General features: G+C 43.2%; 1 protein-coding gene across 9 annotated transcripts in view; it reads left to right on the plus strand.

The window, feature by feature from the left end:
* Nucleotides 1-149: 149 nt before the first annotated feature.
* Nucleotides 150-25,667, plus strand: part of POMT2 (protein O-mannosyltransferase 2) — a 76,664-nt gene continuing 51,146 nt past the window's right edge. For 7 of the 9 annotated variants that reach the window (XR_008313153.1, XR_008313154.1, XR_008313155.1 and 4 more), the window contains exons 1-10: nt 152-240; nt 2,425-2,709; nt 7,863-7,947; nt 8,814-8,918; nt 9,903-10,011; nt 13,360-13,468; nt 15,105-15,264; nt 18,834-18,940; nt 21,303-21,385; nt 25,136-25,245. Coding sequence is in view for 5 of the 9 variants with exons in the window: in XM_053283949.1 (XP_053139924.1) it covers nt 227-240; nt 2,425-2,709; nt 7,863-7,947; nt 8,814-8,918; nt 9,903-10,011; nt 13,360-13,468; nt 15,105-15,264; nt 18,834-18,940; nt 21,303-21,385; nt 25,136-25,245 (1,167 nt within the window). In the remaining 4 variants the exon portion in view is untranslated. Of the gene's footprint in view, nt 241-2,424; nt 2,710-7,862; nt 7,948-8,813; nt 8,919-9,902; nt 10,012-13,359; nt 13,469-15,104; nt 15,265-18,833; nt 18,941-21,302; nt 21,386-25,135; nt 25,246-25,667 lie in introns of all 9 variants that reach the window. The other 2 variants (XM_053283950.1, XM_053283947.1) reach the window with 2 other exon arrangements.

The following is a 25,667-nucleotide window of genomic DNA, read 5'->3' on the forward strand; positions in this document are numbered from 1 at the left end:
GGCAGTCTCTGGTCCTCATTTTGCTGCTTGTCAGTCAAAATCCAGAATTATGAAGTCACTTGCAAAGTCAGAATAGTCAGTGTGTACATCTAGACCTTTTACAGGGTGACACACAATCTCATGGCCAGCCAAAGAGAGAGCTAAGGATAGCAAGGCACAGAGGAACTGAGAAGAGATTCAAAGGGCCACAATTAAAAGGGAAGAATTTACCAGTGTCAGTGAGTGGATGTGGATTCTCATGTGAGTCTCAGAAATATTGTCAAGCTAGGATGCTTAAATGTATGTATTAAGAAAAATTGAGACACTTCTAAGCCATAATAGAATGAAAAATATTGTGCCTTGTGTGTTCTGGGCTTCTTGGGAGAGTTTTAGATAATGGGAAATCGAGAGGGTTCCTTATTACACATATTTATTATTATTATTATTATTATTATTATTATTAATAATAAAAATAATAATTCAATAATAATTCATATTCAACTCAAATGCGCCTGGTGCTACAGGACCCCCACTGCTTATTAAGATCTTCAGGAGAGGTTCATCTGCAACAGTAAGATAAAGTTAGATTTAACAGTTAAATAGTTAGATTTAGAGGTCTGTCTGCAGCTGTCCCCAGCTTATCTGGCGGAAACTCAGGACTGAGTCTTTTTTTACAGCTGTCCAGAGGCCCTGTGACGAACTCCCTGTTGTTGTAAGAGCTTCTCCATCTCTAAAGGTAAAGTGTGCTGTCAAGTCGATTTTGACTCCTGGCGCCCACAGAACCGTGTGGTTTTCATTGGTAGAATACAGGAGAGGTTTACCATTGCCTCCTCCTGTACAGTATGAGATTATGCCTTTCAGTATCTTCCTATATCACTGCTGCCTGATACAGTACCAACAGGGATTCGAACTGGCAACCTCCTGTTTGTTAGACACACATTTCTCCGCTGCGCCACCCCATCACTAGCAGGTTTTGAAAGAGCGCCCTAGACACATTTATTCCATCGGGTCCTCAGCTGTAAGTCAGTTTTTACAGATACTCCTGTTTAATTGGTGGGTTTAAAATTTTTTATTATTATTATTTAAAAATGTTTTAATATTTTAATTCTGGTTTTATTGTTTATTTTAAAACTACCATGAGACATTTGTCTGAGGTGGCATATTAATACATAAATAAAATGGGTCTTCAAAGCAGTTCAGAACCAAATCAAATATTTACTGTATGATTGACTGACTGTACATATACATTATATTGATAGTAATAGGTATGTTCAAACCAAATTTAATATAAATTAAAGAGTGCCGTAGAGTCAGTGTCAACTCCTGGTGCCCACAGAGCCCTGTGGTTGTCTTTGGTAGAAGAATACAGAAGTTTACTATTGCCATCTCCCGTGCAGTATGAGATGATGCATCTTCTTATATCGCTGCTGCCCAATATAGGTGTTTCCTATAGTATGGTATGGGAAACATACCAGTGGGGATTCAAACTGGCAACCTCTGGCTTGCTAGTCAAGTTATTTCCCCGCTGCACCATTAGGTGGCACACATAAAAATATACCTGGAGCCACCTGGCTGAAAAAGGGAACATAGGAACCTGCCATATACTGAGTCAGACCATTGGTCCATCTTGCTCAGTATTGTCTACACAGACTGGCAGCAGGTTCTCCAAGGTTGCAGGCAGGAATCTCTCTCAGCTTTATCTTGGAGATGCCAGGGAAGGTACTTGGAACCTAGATGCTCTTCCCAGAGTAGCTCCATCCAGGGAAATGACTTGACTACCAAGCCAGAGGTTGCCGGTTGGAATCCCGCTGGTGAAACACCTACTATATCGGGCAGCAGCGATATAGGAAAGATGCTGAAAGGCATCATCTTATACTGCACAGGAGATGGCAGTGGTAAACCCCTCCTGTATTCTACCAAAGTCAACCACAGGGCTCTGTGGTCGCCAGGAGTCGACACCGACTCGATGACACAACTTTACCTTTATAGACAAGTGTACATAGATAGACAACACCTCTTGGGCGCAGCATTTCGGTGTGGCGACAGGAGGCTAAATGTCAAAGTCCTTTCATGAAAAATAGACAAGAGACGCTGCTTCCTGTCCTTCAAACTTTTCGAACGCGTGGTGCTTGCAAAGGCAGAACTAAGGATGTAGCAGAAAGCGAAGAGGTGTCACTAGCACACTTGCAGCGCGCAAAGATACGCTCAACAGTTAGATGTAGTGTGTGGCACGTCACGAAGGCTGCAATCCTACGAACACTTACTGGTGAATACACCTCATTAAAGTCAATGGGGCTTATTTACCCAGTATAAGCATATTTAGCCTGAATCTTGCTTCCAAAACTACACTTCCCACAACGAAATAGAAGCCCCTGTAACTTCCGCTCCCCGCCCGCTCACGTGGCATGAAACCGAAAACTCTTTTTCCCATCATGCCCTCCGAAGGACTCTACGTCCCGTGGTGCTTTGTGCAGAGACTAAGGGGCGCCGGCAGGAGGCGCCTCCCATCAGAGTGCGAATGCCGCTGGCGGCGAACGAAAACTGCCAGGCCGTGCTGGGCCTGCGGCAGCGAAGAACCCTCAGGCTGGCAAGCAGCCCCGCGTCCACCGGCCCTGCATCAACCTCCTCCGCACCCCGGAGTCGTGGCTGGTTCTGGACCCCGCTCGGCCTCGTCGCGTTGCTAAGTTTCGCAACCCGCTTCTACCGCTTGCGGGAACCGCCGCACGTCTGGTGAGGAGCTGGGGGTGCCATGGTGACGAGGGCGGGGCTTAATGTTGGAGGCGGGGCTTCTGTGGGGAAGGAGGGCGGGGCTTGTAGCTTTTAAGGGTTTCGAGGGATCTGGGCGTTGTGACGGAAATAGAGGCGTTTCGCCCTAGTGTTGGTCATCGCGTTGTGTTACTTTCCTCTCGTTCCTCAGGGATTGTAGGTCTGCCCTCTTTGTAAGCACATCAAAGAGCTCTGTGGCGCCTTAAATAGGAACAAATCTGTGGTATAAGCTTTCGTGGAGGACTAGAGACTGCTTCATCAGATGTTTAAACTGTGTTTAAACTATGTTGCACTTTATGCTGGTCAAAGATTGAAATAAATATCTATCACCAGTTGCATCGTGGTATCATCGGTAGACACAGGCAGGCTTATTTATTATGTTTTTACAATAGTGCTTTCAAGAAGTTCAAATCCGCATACATGGTGTGTCTCCTGCCCTTTATCTGTTTAACAGTCCTGTGATTGTTAACTTGAAAGACAATCTGAAAGATAGAGACTGGCCCCAAACCACCCAGTGAGCATTATGACTGAGTGGGGAGCTGAAGTTGAATATGGGTCTCCCTAGTCTAACAATTTGTCCATTAGAAGAATTGTAGATAGCTATGTTGGCTCATTGGGAGGGGCAGGATTAAAATCTGTGGTAGGACTTTTATAAAGACCAATTGAAATGAAGTAGTTCAGAACTCTTTTTCACACTGGATTTTAAGGAATGCTAAAGTGGGTGGGAAGAAGAGAAACATTTGGGCATAATGCAAGCCCACTTACACAACCTTCTATTGGAATATAGGAAGTTGCCTTATACCTGGTCCATTTAGCTCAGTATTGTCCAGACTGTAAGTGGCTTCTCCAAGGTTGCAGGATGGAGTCTCTCTCAGCCCTATCTTGGAGATGCCAAGGAGGGAACTTGCAACCTTCTGAATGCAAACATGAAGATGCTTTCCCCAGAGCGTCCCCATCCCTAAGGGAACTGTCTTACAGTGCTCACATGTAGTCTCCCTTTCATATGCAACCAGGGCAGACCCTGCTTAGCAAAGGGGGTAATTCATGCTTGCTACCTCAAGACCAGTGTTCCCTCAAACAGGGATTCCCAGATGTTGTTCACTACAAATCCCAGCATTCCCAGCTGCAATGGCCTTTGGCTGGGGATTCTGGGAGTTGTAGTCAATTATATTGTTATTCCTCCAAGGACTCAGGGCAGCATACAAGGTTTTCCTATCTAACAGTCCTCTGTGAGACAGGTTGGATTGTGAAATAGGTTGTACTGTCACCCATTGAGCTTCATGGCTGAGGGGAAGCTGAACCTGGGGTCTCCATATTTCTGTTCCAGCTCTCTAACCACTATACCACACTGGCTCTCATATATAGACATACATGTAGGTATATGGGGCGGGGGTGGAGGACTGTGAACTGTGGGGCCAGTGGGCTATTACAGAGAAGAAAGACAATCTGTGGCTTGTCTGTGCAAACCTCAGATGTGTACTAGGTCACATGAAAACTGTCTGCTCCTAGTTCAATCTACTCACCTGACAAGATGTGCTACGAGGACTCTACTCCACATGCCAATGCCTGTGGAGGCACACTTCTTGGGAATGTGGGATAGGGCCTTCTCTTTCATTGCCCAATGATTGTGGAATTCCCTCCCAGAAAAAAAATATCCATGCCACTTTTTCTCTCTTAGCTTTTTGAAAGACATTTAAGGATTGTCAAACAAGACATACTAGGGCCTATGGTTAGTAGAGTGCTGTGACTGCCACCTGCTTTTAGATTGGCTTTAAGGAGATCAGCAGATTCCCTCCTTTCATATCTGGCTATATATTGCACAGCCAGACAGCAAGTGTGTTTAACCACATTTTTGTGTGTGTTCAGCCAGTCACCCGACAGTCTGGATTTAGTGGGATGGGTATGAGCCAGTGTGGTACAGTGGACAAATGTTGGCTTTTGATGTGAGCAATCCGGGCTTAATCCCCAAATCATGAAGTTTATTAAGTAGTTGTGGGCAGACTCTAGGTTAATTTGGGAGACTTATTACAGAGCATGTTCTGAATTTGCTCAGATACTTGTGAGGCTATATAAGAATGTAATATAAATAAAAAACTGAAAACGTGCCACCTTAGGCTGAAGAAGGGAGTCCCCAGCCCTATGAACCTCCTCCTAGGAAGCCTGTTAGCATCCTGTCTTCTGTCGTATAACAATTCACGTGGCACATGATCTTTTGTGCTAGTGTTGGATGAGTTGTGGGCTACTTGAAAAGAGTAGGATGTTGCTATATAGCATGTTGCTATACAGCATGTGTTGTGGTGTGGAATACGTGTGCAAGTGGGAACCGTTTTGCAGGTCGTCTTGTGATTTAACACTTAACATTTGTGAAGTCCAGCCATACATATGTGCAAGCTGGAGCCTTGTTCTTGCTAGGGATGTGTCCAAAATGTGATTTGGCATCCGAATTGTGGGCACATCCCTTTAAAACCGAGGGCTCACACAGCCCCTTTAACAAGGAGGGAAGCAGGTCCATACCTGCTCCTCTTCTGATTGCCGCCATTGCCGTAATCCTGGCGCTCCCCTCAGCTATGGCTGCGTGCCAACGGAGCATCTCCCAGCTGTTCCTGCGCAATGCTGGCACACATGGCCTTTTCACATGCACAACAGCCATATGCATGCAAATGCGTGGAGGCCATGTGCATGCTGCCTTTGCTCAGGGGTAGCTGGGTTCATCTGATTCTGCACGTTCAAGTTGTTAAAAGGGTTAGGAGTGCAGCCTTAGGTTCTGTCCGAGACCTTAGTTGCACTGTCTAAGTTCCTCACACTGGGATGAGGGGTGTGTGTGTGTGCAAGTATGAATTTTGTCCCATTTTGTTAAGCAGGGTCTGCCCTGGTTTGCATTTGAAAGGGAAACTACATATGTGAGCACTGTAAGATATTCCTCTTAGGGGATGGGGGCTGCTCTGGGAAGAGCATCAGAAGTTTCCAGGGTCCCTCCCTGGCATCTCCAGACTGGACTACCTGCAACCTTGGAGAAGCTGCTGCCAGTCTGGGTAGACAATACTGAGCTTGATGGACCAATGGTCTGACTCAGTATATGGCAGCTTCTTGTGTTGTTCCTGCCCTGCTCCTAAATCTCAATCTCCAGCAGCTTTTGCCTTTCCCATGTGTCTGACAGTCTCTGTTTTTCACTTTCCCAGTGTCTTGACAGTCTCTGTTTTTTGCTTCTCAAAGTGATGTCTAAGTTTACAGCCTCAATGGGTTAATTAATCAGTGAGCAGATTATTTCTTTGTCAGTCTGTGAAAGTTTGTTTTCCCCCCTACCATGTTGCCACCTCCATAAACACAGCTATAACAAACTTATAGGTTTTAATCAGGCTTCCATTTGTGGCCTACTTTGAAGAAACAACAGTTGAAATTTATTTTGAAAATATTGTATCCTGCATTATTGTTCCATAGAACAGGACATCCAAGGTGGCTAACAACCACTTAACCCAAACAATAACCTTAAAGTTATTAAAACTAAAAACAAAGCAACGTTGGCAATACTACTACTATGCATATTTATATACCACTTTTCAACAACAAGTTCACAAAATGGCTTACAAAGAAAAAGAAATAAGATAATCCCCATCCCAAAAGGGCTCACAATCTTTAAAAAATGCACACAGAGAAAAACAAAGAAATGTCATAGGTGCCTGTACCAAAGTCAGACAAGGGGAGAAAATATTATTCAATTGTTCTTCAGGCCAAAAGTCTGCTGGAACATAATACAGTATGCCAAAACAGAGTTTCTTAACCTTGGGCCGCCAGATGTTTGTTTATTTGTTTATTTATTTGATTTCTATACCATCCTTCCAAAAATGGCTCAGGGTGGTTTACATAGAAAAATAATAAATAAATAAGATGGATCCCTGTCCTCAAAGGGCTCACAATCTACAAACAAACAAACATAAAATAGACACCAGCAACCGTCACTGGAGGTACTGTGCTGGGGGTGGATAGGGCCAGTTACTCTACCCCTGCTAAATAAAGAGAATCACCACGGTAAAAGGTGCCTCTTTGCCAAGTTAGCAGGGTTAGCATGTTATTGGACTACAATGCCCATCATCCCCAGACATGGCCTTTGTGGCTGAGGATGATGGGAGTTGTAGTCCAAGAACATCTGGGGGCCCAAGGTTAAGAAACCCTGTGCCAAACGATCAGCAGAAAGGAAGCCAAACATCACTTCTGAGGGAGGAAGTTCCACAGTCTGACTCCAAATACTGAGAAGGTCCTGTCCCACAGAACCACCAGTTGCACTTCTGTTATCAGAGGGACACAGAATAGGGCCTCCATCAAATACTTAATTGGGCAGGCAGATTCATACAGTACTACTACTACTATGAATATTTATATACCGCTCTTCAACAAAATTCACAAAGCGGTTTACATAGAAAAATAAATAATACATAAATAAGATGGCCTCCTGTCCCCAAAGGGCTCACAATCTAAAAAGAAACATAAGGTAGACACCAGCAACAGCCACTGGAGGAATGCTGTGTTGGGGCTGGATAGGGCCAGTTGCTCTCCCCACTGCTAAATATAAGATAATCACCACTTTTGAAGATATAGAAGGAGGACCTTTAAATATCCTGGTCCTCGGCTGTCCTCCAGTGTTCTGTCTCGTTTTTTTCATCTGTGTGTGCATGAATTTTGTTCTGGGTGGCAGTATCAAGGCAGTGTGTGCACACCTGCATTCAGAGTGGCACCTTCCTGATTCAACCTGAGCGGGATCTCAAATTAACTGAGCGGACATCAAAAAACATAGTAACACGTGCACATCTTAGAGGGAACACTGCTGTCCACGTAAACATATTTTAAAATTAGAGATCCAGACTTGCAGATCAGAATGCAATTTCTGTCCTTCAAGAGAAGCCCCTTTGCCTGCCGGTCTCGATCCACTAAATGTGATGTCAGGATTATCTTATCTAATGACAAAGGCCTCTGCTTTGCACTCTTGAACTGTGTGCAGATCAATTTACAATTTATCACATTGAATGACCAGAGGTGATAAAGGTCAAGGTTACTAGCGAGCTTGAAGGTTCATCAATAATAATGAATAGTGACTCCCCACGCCACTCTCTCTCTCTTCATAGCTGGGATGAAACACATTTTGGAAAGATGGGAAGCTATTACATTAACCGAACCTTTTTCTTTGACGTCCATCCTCCACTGGGGAAGGTAAGTAGTTATATTCTATCTTTACGCACACTACAGTCCAGTAGAACCCCTTGGCTGCAGAATATTGTCATCCTGATGCAGTTTCACTCCCACTAAGGTTTACGAACCAGTAGGCATGGGCATTCCTTTCAAGTTAATGGTGGTGGTAAACTGTTACTGAATGTGAATTCTGCCTTTATGAATGTGAAGTTAGGCCAGCTGCTGCTTGCAGCCATAGTCTGAACACAAGAACTTTTGCTCAGCAAAAATCTATCTGGCCTGGCACTCTTTTTAGTTTGGCTGGTCAGGTGCCTCTGAGATGTTATAAGGAAGGCATGACAGTGATAGCTGTCCCCAGTTACATGTACTCAGCATCTAGTAATCAAAGATATTTTGCCTTTGAACATGGAGGTTCAATTTTTGGCTTCTGAGGCCAATAGCCAAGATCTTTCCTCCACTAAGATATTTTGGGCAGGATTCAGATTAGGTTACTTGCATCTCCCATTGAAATTAGTATGACTCAAGTTATCATAGCCACTTATTTGAATGGGACTTAGTCATGACTAATTTAATCTGGATACTACACAGCTTCTTTTATAATTTCCTCTATTCTCATGGTTACCAATATGTATCTTAGAATTGAAACATAGCCTACAGATGTTTTGACCCTAGGAAAGGAAAACCTTCTAGTGCCTGTAGTAAATGTGTGACTTTTATGTTCGTCTGGATGATTGTTATATTATATATATGTATGATTTGTGTGGAGGTTTTTAAGTAAATTATAAATTCGAAATATAAATGTCTGTCTTTTTTGAAAACTGATTTGATGTCATGGTTTTCTGCATCTGTTGAGCTAGTTGGATTAGTTGTTCTCTTCTACTCTGTAGATGCTGATAGGACTTGCTGGCTACCTGAGTGGCTACGATGGCACCTTTCCTTTCCAGAAGCCAGGGGACAAATATGAGCAGCATAACTACTTAGGAATGAGAGGGGTAAGACTGTATGGACCTGCTTAAGCAGCCAGAAACAACCTCTAGAGAAGATCAAGAATGTTCTTGTTGCTGTGAAGAAATCTTGTTTCTTTCAGTGTCAAGAAGGGATATCTTGGAATACTACCATTATGCTTACGGTGTTGTGCTAAAGAAAATCGGAATTATGGAGATGGTAATGGGTGTCGGAAGGAGTGGCCATTTGTGGAGAAAGGGAAGTGAGGGGAAAGAGTTGAGCAATTGTATGTGACGAGGAAAGCATGGCTGAGCTTATGGCAGGTGGAAGGTTGGTTTGGGAGAAAAGACTCTTTGGAAAGTGTCTTGAAGGCAAGGGGGATAGGAGAAAATAGACTCTTCTCATTTTGAATGTAGTGGATGTTGTCTAGGAGGGACTGGACTTTGAGGCAGCCAGTTCTCTTCGCATTATGGGGTAACAATCTGAGGGATGCTGTTGGGTTAGGAGAAGTTCGTTGGGTGACCGTGAAGGCAGTGAGAATGAGTGGAGAGGATGATTTGGAAAGGATTCTGCCTGACACTGACCACAAAACAGATCTCCAATGTTTTCAGAAATGCACTATATAACTTCAAAGTTTGCTTGGAAATGCTCAGCAGACCGACTTGAGTGGCTCTTTCTCATGAGAGCTGATGTATTATGATAACTACTTGGGACTTCCTCTGTTTGTATCTTACCTTTGCCACAAGCTTACCAGATGACTTTAAGCAAGCTGCTCCCCCTCAGCCTCCACTCCCAGCTACAGTGTGGAGATATTACCTTACAGGGTGGTTATAAGGATTACAGCAAGATAATGCATGCGAATCATTTTGAACACTTTGAAAGTGCTATAGAAATGCAAACTATTCTTATTATTACTGTTATTTTTGTGTGTGTGTATGTTTTTATGGCTGTGTAGTAAAAGAGATCAAGAAGATTGTAGAGGGCACCTTTGTCAGCACCTTTTGAAGTTTATTTATCCTCTCTTTATTCAGTTCTGTGCATTCCTTGGTTCGTGCCTAATTCCATTCTCCTACCTCACGGTACTGGAACTGTCCAAATCTCTGCCTGCAGCAATGCTCACAGCTGCCATCTTGATTTTTGGTAAGTATCTTACCAGTTTTCCCTAAAGGGAAAAAAAAAACTTGTCAAGGAGTCAGGTGTCAGCTGCTCATTTCCTTTTCTACCAGAAAATACTGTGGTCTTGCATCTTGATCTATGTTCACATCCGTTTCCTGTCTTAAGATTAGAACTAATAATAAATATGTGAGGATGACTGTGATTAGGTTAAGAATGCTCAAAAAGTAAAAGAGAAATAGACTGTATATAGAAGAACAATTCCTCTGTTTCTAATATACAGTGGACCCTCGTTATCCATGGTCCCAGCACCCACGGTTTTGCGTATCTGTGGTTGGGCAATGTAGACTTGACCTCTTTATATGAGGTTTAAAAAATAGTAAAAATTTGCCTATCTGTGGTTCCTGTGTGGTTGGAAATGATCTCCGAGGTAATTTACAGACACCATTTTGCAGAACAGAGCCAATTTGTGTTTTGGTCTTTCGAAAAAATTTCACCTGTGATTTTTCATGGAAAATCTGGTGAATTGGGGTTTGGGCGGGGCATTGCTGGAGACCTGGAGAGCATAGCATGGCACTTTATTTCTCTTATTTCTGCCCTTTTAGTCTTTTTTCACTTCCAGGAACCTAACCCCCCAATTTCCATTGGCTCAAGGTCTCGTTATCAGCGGTTTCATTACTCCCAGTTGTAGCTGAGAATAGAACCCCTGCGGATAACAAGAGCCACAAGTATAAGCAAGCTTAACAGGGATCTGAAGGTTATTGCACCAGAAAAAAATCTTAGTTTTTGTTTGGAATGTCCACACCTTGTTGCCAAGTTGATAAAGTATTTTTTAAGGAACAAAGTCTGTTTTGTTGTTGTTGTAAAGCAGAGGCTTTCTGAATTATCTGACAAGGAGTGATAAGCAGAGCATAGATGAGAGTTTTAGCTGCAGAAAGGATGAGGGAGATCTGAAAGTTGAAACACTGGCAAGAATTGATAATCGTCTGAATTCATGGGGAGGAGAAGAGGGACAGAGAGAAGCTGATGACCTTAAATTCATAGAATTCTATGAGTTGGAAAGGACCTTGGAGGTCTTCTTAATCTAGCCCCCCGCTTAGTACAGGAATCTGCTGCAGTATCCTTGACAGATGATTCCATTCATCCTCTGCTGGAAAATCTCCAGTGAAGAAGAGGTCATGATGCAGACTGTTCCACTGTTGAGCGGCACTTTACAGTTAGGAAATTCATCCTAATGTTTAACCTAGATCCAGTTCTTTCCCATTTCAACCCACCGGTTCTAGCCCTGCCCTCAATAGCAACGGAGGACATGTCCACACCTCCTCTTATGTGACAGATATTTAAAAATGTCATGATATCCCCATCGGTGTTCCCTCTAAGGCGTGTACATGTGCGCGTGCTCACAAGTTTTAAAATGTCAGCTCAGTTAATTTTAGAGCCTGCTCATGTTGAATTGGGAAGACCCCACTCTGAATGCATGTGTGTATATACTGCCTTGATACTGCTGCCCAGAACAAAACTCATTCCACGCTCAGATGGGAAAAAAATAGAGGGAACTCTGATCCCCATGTAGTTTTCTTTTCTCCAGGCTAAACATACACAACTCCTTTAACTGTTCATCATATAACTTGGCTTTAAGACCCTCATCATCCTTGTTGCCCTCCTCTGAACCTGTTCCAGGTTATCAATGTTGTCCTTAAAGTGAGTGCTTAGAAGCAGACATAGTATTTCTGGTGAGATCTGACCAGTGGAAAATAGTGTGGAATTAGTACTTCTCGTGATCTTGACACTATGCGTTTGTTAATGCAGCCCAATATTGTATTCACCTTTTTAGCAGCTGCTCCATGCTGCTGGCTCATGTTCAACTTGTGGTTCACTAAGACATGTAGATCCTTTCAAGCCAAGTCTCCCCCATCCTATATCTGTGCATGTGATTTTTCTTCTCTAAATGAGGGACTACATTTATCTGCTGAACTTAATCTGATTGATTTTGACCCGATGTGTGAGCCTGTCAAGATACTTTTGCAACTTGATTCTGTTTTGATAGGCAGTACCCCCTACCCTGTTGTCCAAAACAGTTTTTTAAAATGTTGAACTTCACAGGATCCAGGACACAGCCTGGTAGCACTCCACATGATACCTTCTTCCTGGCTGAAGTGGAACTATTAATGAGCACTTCATGGGTACAGTTGTTCACCAGCTGTGAATCTACCTGACAATAATTTAATCTAGCCCATCTTAAACTGCATGCCTAGGAGATGTTATCTCTGATGATAATGGTATATCTGTCAATGAAAGGAAAGTGTTTATGAAGGGTAGGCCAAGTAGCAGATCTAGTGAGAAAACCATATTTGCTGTGTTTTAAAATTTCATTGTTGAAAGGATGCCCAGGAGGGATGCTTGTCTCTGTAGAAATGCAGTATATTCTAAAGTTAAGAAGGTTTTCTGAACTTTGCTGCCTGTAGTATATATATGGCAGTGCTCATTAGGCTACTGGCACCCACAAGAAGTCATTGTTATAATAGAGGGAAGCTGGTTCTGTGAACAATTAAAGTGCCCGTTTGAGGTCGGCATAGGCAAAATCAAGTTGATGAAGTGGGATTTGTTGCTTGAAATGTTACAGTTCAGCCTCTGCTGGTGCTCTAGATTCTCTTCTAGATTTTAAAAAGTGGTGTGTGTTCTCCCAAGCGTTCAGAGGTTTTGAAGCACTTTAGAGTGTTAATGTTCAGGATTGAATCACTTTGATCTGCTTATTTTTCCTATTCAGTATTACAAGTGGCCCTCATTACCCGTGGTCCTAGCACCCATGGTTTTGCATATCTGTGGTTTCGAGTATCCACGGTTGGGTCATAGGGACCCAATTTCTTTATTTCTGGGGTGAAAATAGGGTTATTTTATTTTAGAGTTAATTTCACCTGGCTGCAGTTCTTGAGTGACAGGAAACTACTTCTGATGTCATTTCCTGCTGCCGTTTTGTAGTGCTGAGCCATTTTGTGGCTCTTTTGGAGGGGGCCTCAAAAAGGAACAAAAATCAGAGGATCTGGAAGTTTGGGGGCATTGCTGAAGGGCTGGAGAGTGCTTATTTCTGGAGGGCTGGAGTGCTGAAGGGCTGGAGTGCTTATTTCTTCTCCCCCCTGCTTATCCTTGTGACATACAGCACGCTTCAGTGTGCTTAGGAACCTAAACCCCCCCTCCAATCCCCATAGGGTTAAGGTTTCTTTATTGCAGTTTTGTTATCCATGGAAATTGGTGGGAACAGAACCCCTGTGAATAACGAGGGCCACCTGTATAATACTTGACTAAGTGGTGAAAAACAACTCACGTGGCAGATTATTTTGGGGACAGCAGCTGAAATGGCCTTGTTTTATTTTCCAGACACAGGGTGCATTACTCTCTCCCAATACATCCTACTTGATCCCATTCTCATGTTCTTCCTCATGGGAGCTGTACTCAGTATGGTCAAGTATAATTCCTGTTCAAATAGGTAAGTTGACTGTGGTTAATTTCCTTGTGATTTGAACATGTGACCCTTCATGCCTGTGGAGGAAGATTTGTTTTTATTGGTTGGGATTTTTATCTTGCCAAGATGGCTCCAAAGAGTCTTGGAGACAGCTTGCAACGTACCATGAAACAATACAGAAATCGATCACGAAGACCTAGAAGCACATCATACACAGAGCATGTAAAACGGCAGCTAAAAAGGGCCAGCATACCAGGTAGTAGAACAGATAAACTATTTCCCAATAAGTATAATTGAATAGCATGATATCATGAGTCAGAGTGTAGACATAGCAGCTCAGAAGACTGGGCAGGACACTCCTGTTCCAGGAGTTGAGCCATCATTGCAGCTGCAATCATTGGCATGGCTGTAAATATGAGTTCCCTTTCCCCAGACCTTAGCCGTCACAGGCTCCTCCTCCTTATCTGCATATGGAATCCCCACTACTCAATCACCATGGTGCCACAGGCTCCTCCTCCCTATCTGCATATGGAATCCCCACTGCCCAATCACCATGGTGCTTCTGCTCTCACAGGCTCCTCCTCCCTATCTGCATATGGAATATCCACTGCCCAAATACCATGATGCTTCTGCTCGTGAATTATCACGAGAGCTGCCATACACGGGATTAGCCATGGGTATGCCTTAGATAATTATATAAATAGATAGCATCCGATGGATGTTCTGGATCAGTTATATAGGCATTTGGTAAGAGCAGAGGTCACAGAGTGTAGAGCTCTCTCTTCTGTGTTTAGCAAAAAGTTGCATTCGGAACCTTGGATGCCCTGAAGAGCAGAGACTGCTTTGCAGTGATCGGCTGGGCACTTCCTCCAGGAATGCCTGTGTCCCAGGGAAATCTAACCCAAGAGAATAAGGAGTCAGTCTGCCTGGTGGAACTTGGAGATTCAACGTGCAGTCTTCCTTGGCTCCTAAAGCAGGCTATGGGGATCTGTTAGTTCAGGCGAGTTAGCTTCCTTATTATAGTTGGTTTAAAGTACGGGCAAACCTTGGCATTCGTGGACCCGATACCTGCAGTTTTGCAGATCTACAATCGGGTAATTGGCACTTGACCTCGGCATACACGATAAAAATCGGCATTCAGAGTTAAGATCCGCGTATCCATTTTATTTAACATATTTTTATAAAGCCCAAAACTTAACGTCTCCATGGGTCAGGTGGGCAGAAATGACCTCCAAGGTCATTTCTGTCTGGTATGTAGTGAGATAACACTTGGGACATTCCCTCCAAATCAGCTTGCTTCAGCTGAGATTCTAGAGAATCTAGAATTCAGCTGAGATTCTCCTCCCCCGGGAGGAGAGGGTCATCTCTTAGAACTTAGTTCTCTTCCTTATGAGCCATTTACCCTAGCTGATATGATTATCTCTTGCTTTAACAATGCCGTAATTCTCTATATTTCCTGTTGGGATCACTAATATCCGGGTTAATTGTATTATATGGAAGTATGGCCCAATCATCCAAAGCACTTTATTTTTTCCCCTTCAGGCCTATTTAAAACAGAGCATATCTTACCTTTTTGGAGTTAGGTTTGATGATTTGGAAGAATGCTTTCTGAAAGTTTATGATTTCATCAACTTGAAATGTTTAAAAATATGTTTTGCAGGCCCTTTTCTGCCCCCTGGTGGTTCTGGTTGGGTTTGACAGGGATAAGTCTTGCAGGTGCAATGGGGGTGAAATTCGTTGGCCTTTTTGTAGTCATCCTGGTTGGACTGAACACTATTAGTGACCTTTGGAAGTTGCTGGGAGACCTCAGTCTCTCGCTGGTGAGTCTCTAGAACTTTTTCTCGTGTGCATTTGTGAGACAAAAAGGTGATGAAAGCATTGCCGCTGCTGCAACCAATGGTACTGGGGATTCCCAAACTTGGGTCCCCAGAGGTTGCTGAACTACAACTCCCATCATTCTCTGCCACAATGAAATTCAGACATTGTGGCTGAGGATGTTGGGAGTTGTAGTCCAGAAACATCTGGGGACTAAAATTTGAGAATCCCTGCATTACTGTATTGGAGCCAGATGATGAATGCAGCAAAGAGCCACCTTAACATGTATGTATGTATGTATTTGATTTCTATACCGCCCTCCCAAAATGGCTGTTTGAAATCCATAGGTTTGAAGTGTATAAGACTTCTGTTTGCATTCCATATTAAAGTGATGCTATTGTTGAGTCAGGAAGACTGTTGCCCTGGATCATTGTTTTCACTTCACTTTGGACTGTACAGATAAATCTGGAATTGTCACTGAGTTTTGCAAGCAGTGTTTTGTGTGAGTAAATGGTGCTTGATGTCAGAAGCCTTTGATTTGCTGCATCTAGGGATGTACATGAACAAAGGTTTGTGCCCAGGTTCGGCGCCTCCGGCAGGGGAAGGAAGCAGCCAGCAGGACCTTTTTTAAAAGGAGTACCAGCAAGTGCTTACCTGCTCTCCTCCACCCCATGCAGCTTCCTGCTGTGACAGCGTTCTCCCAACAACCCATGCATGGTGCCAGCATGCACATGCCTCCGCGCATGTGCAGATGCCATTTGCATGCTCAGCAACACTGCGCTGACCACGCAGATGGTATTCGCACATGTGCAAAGGCCATGTGCATGCTGGCTCTGTGCGTGGGTTGCTGCACGGCTCTGCGCGTGAGAAGCTCAATCGCAGCAAGAAGCTGCATGGGGTGGGGGAGAGCAGGTAAAGCACCTGCTGGTACTCCTTTTTAAAGATCTTGCTGGCCACTCTCCCACCCCTGGCGGTGCCAAACCAGTTTTTGGCCCTCGCCCGAACTGGTTCAACACATGAACCTCAGCTTGTGCACATCCCTAGCTGCATCTAATTTGCTGTGATAGGGGAAGGCTATTTTGACCTTCAGAACAATCATACAGCTTGAAGTCTGGTACAAAGTGTATCATTGCTAGTCACTGGCTTAGAGCTGTGCCTGCTGAGTTTTGCAGCTTCAGCAGGCTGAGCAACTTTTCTGAAGATAAAGAAAACTGCAGCCTGTTCATTTTTGCCCAAAGATTTGGTTCATTATTATTATTTTTTTGGCAGACTTCAAATAAGGTGCCAGGGTAGCTGTTGCTTTTCAGAAGGGGCTTAAATTACTTCAAGCCAGTATTTAGGAGACATCAAAAATGATGCATGCTGACCTCAGGGATAAATGTTATTAAATCTGTACCTCATTAGCAGCAAGGTCATGGACTTTATAGCCAGCCACAATGCTGTTTGTTCAAGCTGATTTTCTCAGAGGTGTGTTAATTCTTCTGTGGTTGATGTCTCAGGCTTTTTTGAAGTTTCAAAATCCACTTTATTCCACCTACTGTTCCTATCCTTTTATATTTTGGAAACGTGGCTTTCTTCTTTCTGCGATGTGATTTGTTTTTCCTTGATTAAAGTAAGTCTGTGTGTCGTGCAAAGATGCAGTCTTCCAGCTTCTGAAAAGGGTTGCTTCTCATGTCAAGTCAGATAATTGCATTTGAAACAGGACAAATCCATCATCCTTGAGCCTACTGCCTGCAGACGGCTGCAAAGTAATTTTGGTTGCACCACTTCTAGCAAAGCTCCAATACGCACAGAAATCTCCTGACTCTGGAAGATGGATTGGGGGACTAACTAACTGATTGCCAGCTCTTCCTCAGTTGCTCTGAGAAAGCAGCACTAATTGTTTTATTTTGTATATGATCTCTTTTGAACAAGATAGAACAAGAAGCCAGCTTGAAAATTATATTTTATTTCGTTTGTATTTGGCTAGGGAACCTCAAAGGGGGGAAATCTATAGAATAGCAATACAGTACAGTAAGACCTCAATATCTGTGGACTCTGTATCTGCGGATTTGCATATCTGTGATTTGTTCGTTCGTTCATTCATTCATTCATTCATTCATCAAACTTATATATCACCCAAACCTCCGTCTCTGGGCGGTTAACATAAAACAATTAAAACACATATAAAAGTTAAAACAAATCAACACAACCATAAAATTAAAACAGACAATTTAAAAAAGCTGAGAAAGCTTGGGCGTAAAGAAAGGTTTTCAGGTGTTTTGGTAATATACACCCAACCTTGGCATACGTGGGGAAAAACAGGAGGAAAAGCCCATTGACCTTACATATCCACAGGTCAGGGGTGACCAGAAATTACTGGGGAGTCCATTTCTGGCTAGTATTTTGGAGTCTCAAATGACTCTGTTCTTAAATGGAGGAAATGGTGGTTTTTGGCTGCTTTGGAGACAATTGGGGGCACAGCGTGACAGGGGAGCAGCTAAGATGGTAGCTTCCCCTGCACACACCCCAAATTCTATTTTTTTGAGGTTTTCCTCAAAACCTAACCCCCAATTCCCCATTGCCTTAATGCCTTGATATTCGCAGTTTCTGTTTCCACAGTTGTAGCGTGGAATAGAATCCCTGCAAATATTGAGGCCCTCCTGTATTCCAAAGTCAAAGAACAAGCAGCGATCCAAGTAGGTAATTGGGGACTAGGGCTATGGTCCTATGCACACTTACTTAGAGATAGGTCTGGTGGGACAGCACCCAGATCATGTTAGTCATGACTAAACATCATTGAAATCAGTGACACTAGTTCGTCATGGCTAACTTAAGTACCATTAATTTCTGTGTGATGTAATAACTAACTTAGTCGGAATGCTGCTTATGATTCAGTAGGACTCTTTTCGAACGGAATATGCATAGGTTTGGGCAACATATGTCTAAATCTTTGTGTGGTAGAGCTGAATACATTTGCAAGCAGCTAGTAATATTGAGTGGTTTCTCTTTGTTGGATTTCTTGAAGAAGCTCAGAGAAATGCATCTCTTGTTTATGTATGTGGTGTAAAAACTTGAGCCCTAGCGGGATGAGCCTGTTTTTATTTTCCTCTCTGGGTTGTTACACATCTTTATTTTAAACATAAGTACTTGAAAATAGAAGCCACCTAATGGCACAGCAGGGAAATGACATGACTAGCAAACCAGAGGTTATCAGTTCAAATCCCCGCTGGTATGTTTCCCAGACTATGAGAGGATGCCTTTCAGCGTCTTCCTATATCGCTGCTGCCTGATATACATGTTTCCCAGACTATGGGAAATACCTATGTCAGGCACTTGGGCATGGAATTATGTGATGTGCAAAGGTGGGTACCTTGAACATGGTTTGGGGGAGATATTCTTCCAGTCTCAGAAGCTGGATACAGTGGGTCATTTGGTTTGGCTTCCCCTTCTTCTGGTCTTACTTGAGTATACGAGTGTATGAAGTAGTAGTTTGCTTGGTTTGGGGTACGCTTTGGTGAGGTGTATAAAGAACTTATCTTGATAGAGATCCTGCTTAAATGTTCCTGCAACTGTTCTCAACTATTTACTGCAGGTCACTCTGGCGAAGCACTTCCTGGCTCGTCTCCTCTGCCTCATAATACTGCCACTTGCCCTCTACACGGCTGTATTTGCTGTCCATTTTGCAGTGTTAAATAGAAGGTATTTCTACTTGCTTTGCTCTCAATGCAGAAAGGAAATGTGTTGGATTTAACTGAGTAACCGTAATATTATCACTTTTTATTTTTAAACTGCAGTATGAAAACTTCTCTGTGCTAGCGTTTCAGTAAAATGGTAACACTGGCTCCATTCAAGTCATACCAACCCATGCTTAAAGATGCTTACTTCTTAGTTTGGGGTAGCATTTGAATTGACAAACCATGATTTACAGTCAGTTGGCATTCCAGAATCTGGCAATCCAGAATACAGACCCATGACTTTCCGGGGTCACGGGGTCAATCCTAGGGTCAGGGGGCAATTTTGGAGGATTTGGGGGTGGTGTTTGGGGGTCATTTCCGGGGGTCAGGGGATCTTTTCCAGGGGTCAGGGTTTTTAAAAAATGTTTTTTGGTGGATTTTAGGCACTTTGGCACTCACAATTCCCTTAACCCCCTGTTTACAATGTAATCCTATGCCTCGCCAACTGCCAAGTTTTCCAGGAATGGAATCCTCACAGTTGGTGAGGGACAACTGTACAGCCATTGTTTTGCCTCCAGAGAGTGCTGACCAAGACAGAAAATGAAAGCAAATAAGTTGCTCTAAACTATGGTTTCTGCAGCTGCATAATATACTTCAGTTTGCTCAGAAATTCAGATCATGGTTTGGTGTGATGTCTGAACTGAGCCATAATGGAATTGTCTCTTTATGCAAAACAGGCAAATAGTGCCCGTTACTTTCTGTAGATTCTTGTCTTCACATGTGAGAGCTTGACTACAAGCATTTGGTTGGCCTTGAAATTTTACTAGTAAAAGTCAGGCATGAGTGCTGTGAGTTTGTTTTGGACATTTGCCAACCTGCTATGGTATGTAATTGTTTTAGTGATACAATTTGGTTGGTTGGTTCTGTTTTTTTTAAAAATACAATATACCACTTTCCCAACAAGTTTCAAAGTGATGTTGTTAGCCAGAGCAATTGGCTGGCTCTAGGACTTAACCAGTCAGTCTTTTGGCACATTCCATTGACTCACAACTTTTACAAAGTACCAGTAAATGTCAGCATTCACCATGTTGCCGCTTGCCACAACACATTCAGTGTTCATATTTACTGCTCATACCTCTTATGCCCGGAATAAGTTATTAAACTTTCTCTGCTGGTGTAGGAGGGCACCCATTGTGGTTTATCTCCACCCACATGCTCCAGAGGCAGGACTATTCACATGAAGAGAACCTTTCAGAGCCTGTGTAGGGTGGTACCCCTTCAGTTCTGTTGTAAAGCCAAGTAAAGAAATATCTTGCGTTGAATAAAAGTACCCGAAGCAGAGGAAGATGGGCCAGAGAATATATTAGAGAAGTCCAAGGCCAAGTATAGAGATATAGATAGTGTGACACTTAAGACCCAGCCGACCATGGGAGGAAGGCATGGGTGCCTATTGCACCAGCAAGACAAAATCTTCACAGTGAGTGCCAATGTTCCATTCTCTGCTGGCGTAGGAGGATATCCATTGTGGGATATACCAAAGCTTACTAACTGAGCAGGTAAGGATGGGTTTAATGTGTCAGAGGTCCCTGTTGCAAGACTCACCATCCAAAGGCAGTGAAGTTTGAAAAGATAGGCTTCAACGATCAGTGTTTTTAGGTAGGCCTCAAAATCAGTCTAAAAAGAAGACTGCCCAGAAGGGGAGCATTCAGCTATAAGAAGAAAAGGAACAATAGGTAAGAACCCAAAGTGAAAAACAAGTAAGCTGGAAAAGGTAGGCCTCAAAAAACAGCAAGAGCTGATAAAAAGTGGCTTTCTGGAGCGTAGGCAGGACTAAAGAACTGAAAGGAGACCCGCCCGACACAGGTTCCCTAAAGGTTCCCTTCGTTTGAATAGTCCTGCTTCTGGAGCATGTGAGTGGAGATAACCCACTGTGCGTGCCCTCTGTTACACCAGCAAGAAGAAACCTTCACAGTGAGTACCAGTGTTCCAATTTGTGAAGAAAAGTGACTCTCTCAGAAGTGCACAGTAAGGTTCCAGCCTTGCAAATTTGAGACACGTGAGTTTAAGGACATTTTATGGGGAGTATCCAGACCAAGGACTGGGGTATGTTTCACTGGAACTGGGCTTTTTCCAGAATTTTTTTGTACTTTGAGAACCTTGATTTCTTTGGTTGATAGGAATTCAGACATACTGAATGTTGGTGGTTTGTCAGCCAAATGATGCAGATCTTTGTAGGCATCTAAAAAAACTGAGGTCATCCTTTCTATACACTAATATATCAGTACTTTTACATTTCCTTATTAAAGAAAATTAATAGTTAGCATAAAAAATAAAAATATTTTCTCTGTGCATATATATATGTATGTATATATTTTATTCTTTCTCAGCGGGCCTGGTGATGGCTTTTTCAGCTCTGGATTTCAGTCCCGCCTGATTGGGAACAATCTTCATAACATGTCTGTTCCAGAGTGTGAGTATCTAGATCCTTGAGGGAACAAATGCTCTGATGAGCAGTATCAACAGAATCTTGTATTTTAACAAAACTCTTCAGTGTATTTAAGAAAACCTGAGAGATTGGAAACAAAAACAAATGCAAAGTTTAGTCATGTACTTTTTGGCCTACACTGTTCTTGAGCTGTTATGAGTCTCAGAATGATAGCTAGATGGTGTCCCCTGCTAAAAGAGCAAAGAGGATTCTTTAAAAAGTGGCAATTCTCTTTACTGAGCAGAGAGAGCCACTGGCCCTATTCAGCCCCAACACAGCATCCCTCCAGGGGCTGTTGCTAGTGTCTATCTTGTGTTTCTTTTTTAGACTGTGGGCCCTTTGGAGACAGGTAGCCATTTTATTTACTTTTCTCTATGGAAACTGCTTTGGGAACTTTTGTTGAAAAGCAGTATATAAATATTCGTCGTATTTGTAAACATTTTTACTGTGTTCTGATAGGTTAGCAGGCAGTGGGGTGTAGAGAACAGCACAGCACTGATGGAAGCATATAGATGCATAATGACTGCATGAATTGAAGGAGAAACTTGAGATGTAAGGAATGGCTAAGTTCTAATTACACTCTTCTGTAGTGTATTAAACCTAATTCCAACACTGAACACTGACCCAGAATGAATCTTATAGTACTGTGCTAGCAGGCTGGGTCTGAAAGCATAATATGTATGTGATCGTGACTGGGCAAATTGGTGGCCTTCCAAATTGCACTTCCAATGTGGTAGGGAGAGACTGTAGATAGAGGACTTGGTTTTGTGCGCAAGCAATCTGTGGATACTCCACCACAAAGTAGTTGTGTCAGCTTACTTGGTCTCATGAAGGATGTTGAAGTGTGTTGGGTTAGTGAACTTGAATAGTACATGTGCCAGCTGGATTGGTACTATCTGGGGACTGGGGGGGACAGATGCTTGTTGCGATTTTTGACAAGGTCTACATCCCTAGAAGTAGCCACCTAATGGCGCAGTGGGGAAGTAACTTGCCTAGGGAGCAAGAGGTTGCTGGTTCGAATTCCCGCTGGTATGTTTCCCAGATAATAGGAAGCACCTATATCAGGCAGCAGCAATATAGGAAAATGCTGAAAGACATCATCTCCTACTGCGTGAGGAGGCAATGGTAAACCCCTCCTGTATTCTACCAAAGACAACCACATGGCTCTGTAGTCACCAGGAGTCGATACCGACTCAATGGCGCAACTTTACTTTTATCTTTACATCCCTAGAGATGGAAGATAGGTGATAGCATTGCAGTGCAGTGTATCATCGTGCCTTTATTGTCCTGACGATTGGGTCTGCAGCAGTCAAATTTGCAATGGTGTTTTAAAAGCTTTTAAATGTTTTAAAAACACAAAAACTACTATAGAATTTTATAAATGTCAGAGGAATGGAAATGAAAATTGGCAGGAATGTCTTCCAAAGATTACTCCATGGAGAGGGTGCAACTATTTGTTCATTGCTGCCCTAACCATTTCCTCTGTACTAAAATGATTGCAATTTTACCCTAATCATTTGGAAGTAGAGATAAAGAAGGGGTGATAACACACACACAAAGCTCTAAGTGCAACAATGCTATCACTTATTTTCCATTTCTAGTGGGGTAGGTAAAGGTAAAGTGTGCCGTCGAGTTGGTGTTGACTCCTGGCGCCCACAGAGCCCTGTGGTTGTCTTTGGTAGAATACAGGAGGGGGTTACCATTGCCATCTCCCGTGCAGTCTGAGATGATGCCTTTCAGCACCTTTCTATATCACTGCTGCCCGATATAGATGTTTCCCATCATCTGGGAAACATACCAGTGGGGATTCGAACTGGCAACCTCTGGCTTGCTAATCAAGTCATTTCCCTGCTGCACCATTATGTGGCTTCTAGTGGTATAGACATTGCCAAAAATCGCTATGAGCATTTGTTCCCGAAGTGGTAAGTGAAGTAAAGTGTGCCATCTAGTCAGTGTCAACTGCTGGCAACCACAGAGTACCAGTGGCCAAAATGTGCAAGCCTGGCTCATGGACTAGAAGGGGTTTGTTGCTCCAATCTTGCAGAGCCGTTCAGAGTGCTGGGGGGAATGGGGATACCCTGACAGCAGAGATGAGAATGCAAGGAGGCAGTGAAGGTTGCAGAGGGAATATGTTTTTGCTGCACCTCCTCCGCGTCAGCTTAGTTGCTGAGGACATGCGGTCAGCATGTTTCTTGTGCAGTTAGTTTATTCTTTCGCACAGCAGGAAGCAAAGCAAATTTTCTCATTCCTTTTAGATATGTGGCTTGAAATCTGGAGAAACCAACAGGAATTCTGAGGGCAACTGCAATGTGTGGGTTTCTGATGTTTTCCCCAGAAAAGTTGGCCAAGTCTGAAGACATATTGTGTTATTGCACCAAATAAATGAAGAGGCATGTTTCTTTTAAAATGTTGTTGCCACCCTGTGCCTAATGGGTAGAGTGGACTATTAAGAAATAACATTAGTGTTTCTTTTGCTATGTTCTCCTCTGAATCTCTGTGTCTTTTGAGTTCCCCCCCTTCCTCAATTTTAGTAGCTTAGTATTAGCTGCTGCTGCTGCTCCACTGCAGTTTGACTAGTTCCAAATAAATTTTGTTCATTATTGCAGGTAACACTATAGGATGTGTCTAATTTACTAGTGCAAGGCAGCATGGAACAAGGAAGGTTGAACTCGTCTTGAAATCATATTTTTTTTACTTTGTTTTTCAGATTTGTAGACTGCCCCAAACTTCCATCTTTGGGTGGTTTAGAATATCAAACACATTAAAAATGAAGACCTTAAAACAATTTAAAACCACAGCCCAGTTAAAAAGCTTGGGTGAAAAAACAAGTCTTTAGAGACTTTATAAGTTGTCAGAGATGGGGAGGTTCTTATTTCAGCAGGGAGCACATTCTAGAGACTCAGGATAGCAAAAGAGAAGGCCTGTCCCTGAGTAGTCACCAGACAAGCTGGTAGCATCTGCAGATGGACCTTTCCATATGATCTCAGTGTGCGGTGGGGCTCATGGTGAAGAAGATGTTCTCTTAAATACCCAGGGCCTAAGCTGTTTAGGGCTTTATAGGTTATAACCAGCACCTTGTATTTTGCCCAGAAACCTATTGGTAGCCAATGTAGCTCTTTTAATATAGGAGTAATATGGTTTCTTTTGAGATGACCCAGAGACCACCTGGCTGCCGCATACTGTACTAACTGCATTTTCCAGCCTATGTACAAAGGTAGCCCTACATAGAGCACATTACAATAGTCTGGGGGTTACCAGGATATGTACCACTGTTCTGAGGTTGTTTATCTCAAGAAATGCAGCTGGTATATTGGCCGAAGCTGGTAGAAAGCACCTCTGTCCACCACCTCAACCTGGGGCACTAGGGCGAGATTAGGATCCAGAAGCACCCCTGAACTGCCTACCTGTTCCTTCTGGGGAAGTGTGACCCCATCTAGAGCCAGCAGATCAAAATAGTCTCGCGAGTTCTGACCCTGCTTAATAAGCACCTCATAGCTGTATTTGCACCAAATCATCCTGGCAGTCACGAGATCATCCTGTTTCCACAGTTTTACACAGTGTTGGGATCCCAGTCAGTAATCGGAACTGCCCATCCTGTGGTTGTGGGACTGGCTTTATAGGAAGCCTTCCAAAATATGTGCTGATAAGTAGGTTTGTGCTCAGATTGCGGTGCTGTGAAGTGATGGCATGACATTTCCAAGGAAGTGAGCTCAAGCCTTTGTTCTTTTCCTTTAGACCTAGCATATGGCTCTGTGATCACAATGAAGAACCTTCGTATGGCAGGTGGATACCTTCATTCGCACTGGCATCTGTATCCTGAGGGTGTGGGAGCACGGCAGCAGCAGGTCAGCGATCAAGCCCTGTCTGAGATCTAGGCAATTTGACTTGACAACTGGAACCAGTATTGTTTTGTGTTCCTCCTCTGCTTTCTCACTGCTCTGGATATTTATAGTGGGCAGCATCCAAACTGGTTAGTCATGACTGAGTCCCATTGAAATTAATGGGATTTCAGTTAGTCATGCTTTCCATTGTCTTTGCAGCCTGATTATTCAAACAGTATTTTAAGCAGTGTATTTGTACCACTGGTTTATATACAGTGCTGGTGACATTCATGTAATCATTTGATTACAAGTCTTCTGGGCAAGTACTTCTTTGCTCTGGTTGTGATTGCTTGTGCCAAAGATCACAATCTAGATTCCAGGATGAAATCTTGGGGAAATGCCATAATAAAATCATCATCCTACTTAATGAACACTTAACTGCCAGC

This window comes from Hemicordylus capensis, chromosome 1 (genome assembly GCF_027244095.1).
Source record: "Hemicordylus capensis ecotype Gifberg chromosome 1, rHemCap1.1.pri, whole genome shotgun sequence".
Classification (NCBI taxonomy): domain Eukaryota; kingdom Metazoa; phylum Chordata; class Lepidosauria; order Squamata; family Cordylidae; genus Hemicordylus; species Hemicordylus capensis.